This window comes from Alosa pseudoharengus, unplaced genomic scaffold (assembly GCF_046254945.1).
Source record: "Alosa pseudoharengus isolate Yale_2024_CS ecotype anadromous, Long Island Sound unplaced genomic scaffold, YU_APseudo_1.1 YU_APseudo_1.1_scf_24, whole genome shotgun sequence".
In the NCBI taxonomy this organism is placed as follows: domain Eukaryota; kingdom Metazoa; phylum Chordata; class Actinopteri; order Clupeiformes; family Clupeidae; genus Alosa; species Alosa pseudoharengus.
In genome coordinates, this window is record NW_027468689.1 from 19,434,285 (window position 1) to 19,445,604 (window position 11,320).

General features: G+C 42.1%; 2 protein-coding genes across 2 annotated transcripts; one reads left to right on the plus strand and one right to left on the minus strand.

Moving 5' to 3' along the window:
* Positions 1–149: 149 nt before the first annotated feature.
* cyp20a1 (cytochrome P450, family 20, subfamily A, polypeptide 1) lies at positions 150–5,428 on the minus strand. Its single transcript, XM_076303394.1, has 13 exons — positions 5,231–5,428; positions 4,876–4,925; positions 4,607–4,773; positions 3,915–4,060; positions 2,714–2,881; positions 2,483–2,561; positions 2,220–2,335; positions 1,993–2,047; positions 1,759–1,879; positions 1,515–1,626; positions 1,283–1,347; positions 1,086–1,175; positions 150–955 (listed from the first exon to the last, which is right to left on the minus strand). The coding sequence occupies exons 1-13, from the start codon at positions 5,300–5,302 to the stop codon at positions 805–807; spliced, it is 1,392 nt and encodes a 463-aa protein (XP_076159509.1). The 5' UTR covers positions 5,303–5,428; the 3' UTR covers positions 150–804.
* Positions 5,429–5,681: 253 nt separating this feature from the next.
* On the plus strand, positions 5,682–11,229 carry zp2l2 (zona pellucida glycoprotein 2, like 2). Its single transcript, XM_076302511.1, has 9 exons — positions 5,682–6,053; positions 8,266–8,444; positions 8,563–8,660; positions 8,769–8,926; positions 9,268–9,457; positions 9,938–10,085; positions 10,258–10,333; positions 10,648–10,791; positions 11,108–11,229. Exons 1-9 carry the CDS (start codon positions 5,708–5,710, stop codon positions 11,227–11,229), a joined length of 1,461 nt encoding a protein of 486 aa, XP_076158626.1. The 5' UTR covers positions 5,682–5,707.
* Positions 11,230–11,320: the final 91 nt, after the last annotated feature.

Here is an 11,320-nt window from a genome sequence, read left to right on the forward strand (position 1 = left end):
CGATTCATCAGGTTATTAGCTACATATGTGTTTAAGATGCACTGCCCAAGTACTAACATTATGAAATTAAAAATCAAGTTGTCAGAAGGACAACCCATTCTCCCTTCTTCGCCTCTGATTTCTTAAGGAAAATAGAGATACTAAATATCACAATTTCAATAAACAACAATTTTATTAACAAAGAAAATACTATTAGGTACTATTACCATTGTCTCAACATTTCAGTCACATATATATATATATATATATATTTTTTTTTGTTTGTTTCTTCAAACAGGATACATGAAATGGATCTGTAATGTTTGATTACAATTAAGATCATGATCATCAATAATCTGTTTTCAATTCTTTCCATTTTCTTCTAATGTATACTTATTTCCTCTACAAAAATGACTACTAAGCCACAACGGTTAATACCAGGAGTCCAGAAATGTAAAATATCCCTTTAACATCTTGGCAAAGAGCTGCGGCACTTGTGGTGCTAATAGAAAGGGGTCTGTTATTCTCTTATTTTCATAAACATTTTGTAGCCACTGTGACAGTGACAACTTATGGTACACTTGGATTATTCAAATCGCTCGCTCTCTGCAAAGGTTTCATTTTATTCATTAATTTGTCCAACTGGTTTCCAAACCAACAGCCCAATAAAAGAGAAATGCAAATGCAAAATGTATGTAAAATATCTAACCATTGGACAGTGGCATCACTGTGATGGCAGCCTTGGCTGGTGACAGATTAAACTTCCCTATCGGGAAGGGAATAGGGGACGCCCCTCCACAGAGAATGGGGCCACACAAACCAGGTTTACTTCCTGCTGCTGACGGTGATCCAGGTGTCGTCCTTGGGCGTGGCTACCAGTTCGTACCTGGCCTCAACAACCTGCCTGTCTGTGCCGTGGAGCTTCAGCCGACGCACCAGACTGCTGAGCAGCACGGTGGCCACCGTGTAGGCAAACCTGCAGACAAGGAGAGGCAGGTGTTTGGAATCATGAAGCTCAAGATGCCTAACACCACATTAGAGGTTGTTGTCAGTTATGCGAACAACACGCACGCACGCACGCACGCACGCACTAACTTCCTGTTCACCTTAGCTCCGGGCAAGCCTGTTTCCCAGAGAATCCTAGAAGGGAGAAGCTTTTCCTGGAGTCCTCTTCTCTGAATCTATCAGGGTCAAATCTGAGCAGACAAAGAGTGTTAATGGAGGTGTCTAGAACACTGCAGAGGATTGAGAAAAATACAATCTTAATCTTTTTACCCAGAAATACAATTTCCTCCATACAAACCTGTAGGGTAGAGGCCACGTGTCTCCATCCTGGAGTACCACACCAAGAGCATAGATGACAAGAGTCTGAAATACCACAAAGAAATCAGTGTCAAAGTAGAAAACAAATAATAAATAATAATTTACATCAAAAGCAGCTATACTATAAAACACTATACACATTAGGAAAAAGATTACTTAAATTGGACTTCATGTTTAAAGAGAAAAGCACATGTCTGTATGAGTTTAGTTACCTCTTTAGGAATGACATGCTGATCGACCTTCCCCTCCACCTCTTGTAAGGTTGCAGCAATGGGTGTGAGCTTGGCTGTTCGCACAGTTTCATTCAAAATTTGCTGACAATACCTGTACAAAATAAGGATAACACTAAGTAAATACAGAGTATACCTGTACCCTAACATATAACTATATTAGAAATCGCAGAACAAAATGACTCCAGTGTTTGATTGACAGCCAGAGTGGATATCTGTTCCTTACTTGAGTTCCGGAATCTTCTCCAGGGTAACAGGCCCGTCCCCTAAGACCTCAGTAAATTCTTTCAGTAGTTTCTCCTGCACATCCTTAGCAGTGGAGAGGAAATGCACAGCCCAGATACACACTGGGAATACAAATGAGAAAAAGACATTTAATGCAGACTAGTGAAAGAAAAAGATCAACCTCCTGTAAGGTGGGAAGATATAGGATATAGATGACAGAACAGCGCTAACTCACAGTTAGCAGTGATAACACATCCAGAAAGAGTGAAGACCATGGCATCCTCCATCACCTACAAGGACAGAGCCAGTACAGGGTTAGGGAATAAAAGTGATAACAGTACAAAAGTCAGCACATTTTTATGAGAGTGAGGACACAGGTGGTCCTGAAAGATGTGTGCATTGACTGTGGTTTTGGTCTAGTGCCTGTGCAGACGTGTGACCAGGAAGAGACATAAAATGTACCTGTTTTTCAGAGAGTTTAGCCTGTATGAGGGAGTCCATGAGTGATGATTGGCCCGAGCCATGCCCCTTGATATCTCTCACCACAGACTTCAACACTGACTCCATCTCTGCTAATGCTGTTGCAGCACGCATACACACGCACACGCACACGCACACACACACACACACAGATGACTGAGGGTTGCACACACACACACACACAAAATGAAGGGTGACTGATATCCAGAATGATCAGAGAGGAGCAATGCTGCCTGGGTGCGTACCGCTGTCATAGTGGCCTTTCCTGCTGGAGCTCTTCTCCATGGACCCATCAAGGTAGCCTCTGCCGATCTCTGACCAAATCTAGTAGTTAGATGATCACAATGCATAAACATCACCCCAAAAGTATCGACCATATCATTTCATTTGAACATGTATTCTTTATGAATCTATGAAAAATAGCAACCGGACAACAATACAGGCTCAACAAAATATTCAAGGCAGAGATGTCTCACCGCATCATGGTTCTTTCGGAAGCGTATGACCTCAGTATCATTGGCAAATCGGTCCCCCAGAGCAAGCCGAGTGACAGTTTTCATAGCCAATCCGAGTAGGTGAGCACATAGGGGAATGTGCTGGGACTCGGGAAAAGACTGCCATTTGGTAACCAACTCCTCCCCAAGCTGAGACAGGAAAAAGAACAGTAGGAGAGAGAGAGAGAGAAAGAGAGAGAGAAAGGGAGAGAGAGAGAGAGAGAGATGACACGTGTAGGCTCCAGTGATTTTAGAACAGCTGTGTTGTTAAGCACAATGCGAAGTGGAATGGTTGCTAAGCAATGTTGTGATGCAGCAACTCTTAACTTTTGTATCAATTTGTGGTGGCGCACTAATATAGAATGAAATGCCGTTAATGTGACAGGTTGCACTGGGTTTTTACAACGGAATCGAACGGGATTCAGCCAATCATAATCAAGGACCGGAACTACCTGTTTTAGAAGGCTTGTTGAAACATAATACATCTTGTTTTGATAATCCACTGGCCTACAGATGTGAAAGCCTACTGGGATTTATCCCTGTATGCCAGATGGCCAATACTCCACTGGCTGTACTGATGGATGCATCTTCAGCACAACACTAGTAGGCAGTGGTATAGTCTAGTTAGCTGTAGTGGGTATACTGTGGTGTAGTCTAGTTAGCTGTAGTGGGTATACTGTGGTGTAGTCTAGTTAGCTGTAGTGGGTATACTGTGGTGTAGTCTAGTTAGCTGTAGTGGGTATACTGTGGTGTAGTCTAGTTAGCTGTAGTGGGTATACTGTGGTGTAGTCTAGTTAGCTGTAGTGGGTATACTGTGGTGTAGTCTAGTTAGCTGTAGTGGGTATACTGTGGTGTAGTCTAGTTAGCTGTAGTGGGTATACTGTGATCAACCCCAAATGTTAATACGTATCCTTGCCTATTTTAAGAGGGTATACTGAGATGGTGATGTTTTTTAAGTGGGTATACTGCATAGCCCTGCGTATCACGTACACTAAACCACTGCAAGTAGGAGAATCACCTGGATGAGGTGGATATGTCAGAACCTGTCAGGTCAAAAATAGAGTGGTGCGCTACCGTGCGCTACCCGGCCAAAATCCTGGCGTGCCAGAGAGATCTGTCATTTTGACGTCACAGTGTCCCGCTACCGGTCGGGTGCGGCGAGTATGTAGTAGGCTTTAGTCACCTTCTGCAGCAGAGGGAAGTTGTTCTGCAGGGTGGTGTTGATGGCGCTCTCATACACCTTCTTCCTCAGGACGGTCTCCGTTGCTCCTGCACTCCAGCCAGACTGGTAGCCAAGCAATGACTTCAGCATGGTCTCAAAAGAGTCCACTGCAAAACAGTACATACATGGTGAGTTCCTATCAGAGATATAGAGGTATAACTAAACTAACTAGAATAATGTGAAAACACTGAAGGGGTCCTCATGTAAGAAAAAGAGAAATGTTACGACAGTAGAGACAAGGGTAGTTACTCAGGCAACTGCAGTCCCTCACCCTGTTACACAATATACAGTAAACCAGTGGAATCAAAACCATCAAAATCATACATGATCCTGATGATCATGAAAGAGACATTTGGTGACCCTTTGTCTTGTATAAAAAATTGAAGTACATGGACCAGTATTTTATTTATGCGATCGTCCCTCCTCCTCTGGGACTAATTCCCATTACACGTCCATCCTCTTTCTTTTGTCCTGTCTTATATGTTGTGTTATGTCTTATGTCACTATGCTGCATGGGGAAATTGCCCCTCGGGGATAAATTTGGAGTTTTTGGAATTGAATTGAATTAAATTGAAGATCTTACAATCTTAACACCCCCCACCCACCCCCACCCGGAGGACAAGGGTAAAAAAAAACTTTGTGCAGGAACTCACTGGTTTTGTTGGGGTTGATGTGTTGTCTTAACTGATCCACAGTTCCCAGACTGACCACAGGACGGCGGCCGAACCAGAAGGATGCCACCGGGCCAAACTGGTCATGGAGGCCGACCAGGAATTCATGCAAGCTGCCTTTGTTGACAACGTCCTGCAAGTTGCCATCCCTGATGAAATACACAACAGCGAGACCTGAAGACACAGTAGGCCTACACTATGGCCCTGGAGAGCCGCTCTGATTTGAAAGCAATGGGGGGGGGGGGCCTTACTTCTCTTCAGTTGGGTTGAGGCCAGGAATACCAGATGCTTGTCTCGAAGACTATAAGAAGAACGAAAGTAAGATAACTAGTGGATATTGCAGTGCTATGGTGTAGAAGTCATAAAATAATCAAAATAGCCATATTATCATATTCCTCCGCATCTTATGTATTCGTTCAGAACTGGTCAGATGATTTGACTCCATCTTCAAGTTATTATCCAAGTGGATTTAGTGATTGATAAGAAGGCATTCGTGTTGCTGTGCTAACATGAAGATCTAAAGTCACAAAATTATAGTTCTAACAAACTGTCATCTGGCAAGAAAAAGAAACCTCGCCCAAGTTAGTGGAATTGCAACTTTCTTACCGGGTATAAATAAAGCACCGCACCAATCAGGATAACGACAAATGTCACAGCAAAAATCACAAAATCAAGCATGGTTTCTGATGCATTTAGGAATACTTATTTCGTGCAGCAATGCCAGTGTAACCTACATTACTGGCTAACAAACTTACTGCCAGCTACCACGTCTACCAGATGAAACATCCGCGAACATCTGAGCTCGATTAACTTCCCTGTAGGAAGTAGAATTCACTGCCGACCAATCGATTGCAGACGCACTCACTTGGCACGCACCAATGATCATTCAAATGAGAAGGGTCTTTTTAATAATAATAAAAAATGCAACGATGCATACGTTTTGAGATATGGTTAAGAGTGACACTTTAACAATTAAAAAAAGTTCTGACATTCTTAATTAGAGGGCGTTGCCAATTAGGTCACAAATTAGAAAACAGCAGCCTATAAGATTGAGAGAGACCGCATCTGCTGACAGGTGTAACAATGCTGCAAAGACAAAGCTTGAGCGTGATCGAGACGCTATTAGTATATCTCAGTTTGTGCTATGCCCAGCAATGGCAAAACATCCCACAAGGACAGTTAATCCAAAAACGACCAGTTCAGAAGCAACGACTGTCTGCCCAGAATCCACAACTGCAAACACCCCAGCAGGAAAGGAAGCCGTCACGTACTGAGGAGACTCCTACTAAAACTCTCTCTGCTCCTTCTCAGCGGTGTCAGGTGGAAGAATTAGACAGGATTCCATGCGGGGAGCCAGATGTAACTGACGCTGAGTGTGAAGCCATCAACTGCTGTTTTGATGGACGCCAGTGCTTTTATGGATTGACAGGTGATTTCAAATGCTGCTAGTTTCTCTCTCATACCAGCTCAGTTGCTTAGCAGTTCATTAGCACAATACTTTGAGAATACATGTTAAGCCTTATAGGCTAAATCATGGCCACATATTTTGGATGTGTCAGTAATTTGCCTTGTCTTATCAGCAGTGTTGGGAGTAATGCGTTACAAAAGTAATGTAATTACTGTAATATATTGCTGTTTGCGGTAATGTAAGGCATTACAAAAAAAAAAATTGGGTAATGTTTACTCGGTACAAACTTCAGTAACGCGCGTTACAATGCAGTTTAACCCAAAATTAAGCGCTTGTTTTGTTTTGATACATATTTGCAAACACCACGCGAGAACAATAGAGGAGAAAAAATCAGCGCAAAATAGTAGAACGTTATCTCCTGATACTGGTTGAATATGACTGTGGCTGCAGCAGACTCGCAGGCGGACTCTATTTGCTGGATGGACATAAGCCTACGCTCATTAATTTCAGCTTGTCAGATGAAGAACATAATAGTTAGTGCACTTTGTGTGCGAAACCGAAAGATCTCTCAGCTCGCGAAATAGCACAAGTAAATTAATGAAACATCTAAAGTAGTGCCACGCTAATCTTTTTGATTCTTGATAAAACACAAACTATGCTGTTGTGCATGTCAGCTTTGTGCTGTGAACTTGAATTGAAGAGAATAAAGGGATAGAAATGCAGAAAAAGATTGTGTAGCCTGGCAGTGCCACCGCTCCCACCACGCGCATCACGCACTTTGCGTTGGGCACCAAAGGACAGAGGGGGCACCCAAATGTAACCAATGAATAGTAGCTTTACTGCAAACTGCGTTTCACTCTTCATCAATAACGTTTATAATGTCAAAATGCACTAACACGATGTTACATGCAAGTTTGATACCTTTTGGGTTCACTCAATCACCACGTAGCATTTAGGCTACATGAAGCACATGATATACTGAGTCGACTGAAACGCATTCCATTCAGATAGCTAAGTGGATACCAGGCTCATAATTCACTTGTATTCACAAAACGAAATGTGAAGCAACATGTCATTGCATACTTCCATTTCCAAAGCAATGAAGGTTGCTTAAAACAACTTAATATTGTGCATATTATTGTTAATATTGTGCTATCAATGTAACTCAAACAAATAAGGCTTGTAAACAAGAGCTGGCAAAAGGGCATTATGACAACGTAAAGATCAATGCTCTTAAAGTGACAGTGCACCATTTATAAGTAAAACAGCATTTCTTCAGAAATTAATCTTTAAAAATACACAGTAATGGTCTGTAAATAATAGGCCTTTTATTTTACTTTAGGTGTTTGAGTTATCATTTAAATGTCACTCACTCAAAGCCACTCACTTAGGGCACCGAAATGGCCAGCAGGCCACCATCTTGACATGTCTTTATTAAAGGAACTGTATTTCAATTAATCATAAAATTGCCCTGATATGTCACTAGACATTAAGAAATCATGTTCATTTCAAATACTTATATCACTGACAACAGTAGTCTGGCCAGGATATTGTCATTTAAAAAGTGAAGTTGCAGCCCTCAACTGATGTTGATGTTGTGTTTTGGCCTAATGCGCCACCCTCCACCAATCTACTAATCACAAAGTCAGTAGTGTTTCGTCATCCGGTTGCCAACTCTGCCAGTCAGAGGGGAGGGGAAGGGGATACACCGCTCTACAGTAATTTGAAAGTGATTGTAGTACCCATTTTGGCCACAATCTTACATACGGTTTCTTTAATCTTTGATTTACAATATAGTAGGCTCTCTATTGATTTTAATGAGTAGGCCTAGGCCTTAAAGTTACAGTATTTCTATCACAATTTACCAGACTTTGACCTTTTGTCGGTTTTTAACAAAATTCTGACTATGATTGTTCCTTGTATTGCATTATGAGCACTGCGCCTATTGCATTCTACTGTTGCCTTAAGCCTAGCTCAGTCATTATGCTATACCACATCTCCCTCCATTGGAAGATCAAGCTGCATTGAGCGTAATAAACTGCATTTAGAATGGCAAATCCATATTTCTAGATATTTTGGTGAAAGTAACTTAAAAGTAATGCAATAGTAGTGTAATGCCTTACAATTCAGAGACAGTAATATTATAATGTAACAAATTACTTTGAAATGACAGTAATAAGTAATGCATAGTACATTACGATTTTGAAGTAACTTGCCCAACACTGCTTATCAGTGACCCTGCAGTGTACCCGCGACGGTCAGTTTGTAGTTGTGGTTGCCAGGGATGCCACTCAACCGCCCCTCAGTCTGGATTCCATCAGCCTGGCCGAGGCTTCCTGCGGGCCTGTTGACACCACATCAGCCTTTGCTATCTACCAGTTTCCTCTTAACAGCTGTGGCACTACCATGAAGGTGTGTTTTAAGTAGATATTTGGCATTTCTTCATCTTAGCTCAGCCAACACCTTATTTTCACCCAGTGTTTGTTTTCTGAATTATTTTCCATATTTGTCCAATATATCTGAATAACAGGAGGAGGATGACTACATTGTGTATGAAAATATCATGTCCTCTGCCTATGAAGTGGGGATTGGGCCTCGTGGCTCCATCACAAGAGACAGTTCCTTTGAGTAAGTGTGCGTGTGTGTGTGTGCGCGCATGCATGCATCCATCCATCCAATGCTTTGGCCCAGTCTCTGCATGTTCTGACTGTCTGACTGATCTTGTTTCCCTGACAGGTTGTCATTCCAGTGTCGCTACTCTAGCAGTGCTGTGAAAGCTATTGTGGTTGAAGTCAATGCACTCCCTCCGCCTCCACCCATATCCCAGGATGGACCCATACGAGTTGAACTCAGGCTGGCTAACGGTGTTTGCACAACTAAAGGATGCACAGATGGTTGGTTTACACGCTGTCTTAATGTCTGCCATGTTTTCAATGAAATGTAGCGAAAGAATACAATGGTTTAATAATCATATAGGATATAACGATGTAATCTGAAAAATTGTGGGTTCAATTTCTGGTTTCCATCGTTGCGCCCTTGAGCAAGGCATGTAACACTGAGTTACTCTGGGAAGAATGGACCTTGTAATATAATTGACATACTGTAGCCCCATGTAAGTCGCTTTGGATAACAGTGTCTGCTAAATGAATAAAGGTAAATGTATATATGTTTAATTGCTGGTGCTGCACTATTTGACTTGGGGAAACCCCATAAATCACGTGGTCTCATTGTCCAGAGGATGTGTACAGTTCATACTACACGGAGGAAGAGTACCCGGTGACTAAAGTTCTGCGAGAGCCTGTCCATGTCGAGGTGCGCATCCTAGAGCGGACCGATCCGGATATCGTTCTTCTTCTGGACCACTGCTGGGCCACCTCATCCCCAGACTCCCTTAGCCTTCCACAGTGGGACCTCCTGTTTGATGGGTAGGTGAATTCCATAGAGAAATAATTTGATTGTAAAAACTATTTCTTTTATTATTGCTCTTTATGCCTTTATTTATTGTTTTTTACTTTTGTTTATGTAAACTTTAAAGCACATTGCATTACCCCTGTGTGTATGAAATGTGCTATATAAATAAACTTGCCTTATTGTACACCTGTGCTTGAACCCAGAGCCATAGAGAGAGCGAGGGCTGCGACTTTCATGCCTCCACACGATTAAATGTTCCAAATGGCTGTCTTGTAGGAGGGTGGGATGTATTTCTGGATGCTGAAGGGAACTCCTTGACTACTGACCAAGTGATTAGCAGGTTTCAGTTCCAAAACATAATCCTGGCACTGGCATGGAAAAGCGCTGCCATCTTTTTCCATGGTCTCTTATGGGAGTGTTGCCACTCTGCTTTCTCTATCTTATGTAAATGTAGTGAGCCCTAAGTTGGTTGGGTCTTTTTTTTTTTTTCTGAGGTGTCCATATGCAGAGGACCGCTACCTGACCACAGTGGTACCTGTTGATGTCTCCTCTGGGCTTCCGTACCCCACCCATCACAAGCGCTTTGTTGTCAAGATGTTCACCTTTGTGGAGCAGGAGTCCCTCCTTCCCTTGCAGCAGATGGTATGGACATCATTTTTCTACTTCAACTACAAACATGACCTGCCATATGGCAAAGTAATTGTTTAAAAGCTTGTAGAAATATGCAATTTCATGAACTTTGGTTTGCAGCGTGTACTGTATGAGTCTGCAGCCTGTGCAGACTGGGCTAAAGTGTGTGTGTGTGTGTTCACAGGTCTTCTTTCACTGTAGCACTTCTGTCTGCTACTCCTCTAATGGGCACTCCTGTCAGCAGTCATGCAACCGGAAACGTGAGAATCCCTTCACAGAAAAAAAAACTACTAGATCAGAATGGATCTAGATCTATGGTCCCACTAAGGATCAATTCTGCTTTGATGCATCCTGAGACTAGTTTGAGTTTTGAGGGTGGCTGTGTTGATGGAAATTGAGTTATGAAGACTTGCTCAATAATGGATGCATAAAGGAATTTAAAAAATGCATACATTTATAATATGCATTGTATTTACATTTTATTAATCGCGTGAAATCTGAATGTTTTCATTTTGTGTTCAGATGTTGTGCATTTTTGTAGTAGGCTAATTGACCTGCTCTTTTACCTTGACAGGAAGAGCACTTCACACCGCAAAGGATTCTCCCGACCAAGTAGTCTCCAGCGGTCAGGTAATCATAATCGAAGACTGGCCGGCGTTTTTCAACATGAGCCAGTTGAATGGGCCAGTTTCCAGCAGGAGTGAAGGAGTATCAGATGGTGAGATCAATTTTTCAGCATTACATGATCACGTTTTTACACTGGATTGATTTGATTTGGTCAATATTAGAGGTCCAAGAAGTAAAACTACACAATTGCTAAACAACTGGACTCCATTCATTGCTGCTTTGCAGCGCTATGTAATACATTCATATTTCTGTTTTTTAGATTTCTTACGGTCACTGTTTTCAGTTTAAACTTGGTTTAGTCTCTCTTATCAAGGACCAAGCACATTAAACGGCCTCTGTGTATAAAGTACTGTATAAGTAAACACTAACTTGATTATATTGCTTTTGACTGCCTTTCCTCCCATTAGTGTCTTGCCCCATCTCCTATGCATTTCTGGGTGTGATCGCCATGTCAATCTGTGGACTCGGTGGCCTGGTGGCAGTGTTCCTCTCGAGGAGGAAGCCACGGCTGCAAACTGTAAGAGTGTGATCGCATACAGAATAATAAAGGACCCCACAACAACTTATTGCTGATGCTCTTTTGTGTTCTCCACTATTCAAATAGGACTCTATAATATTCT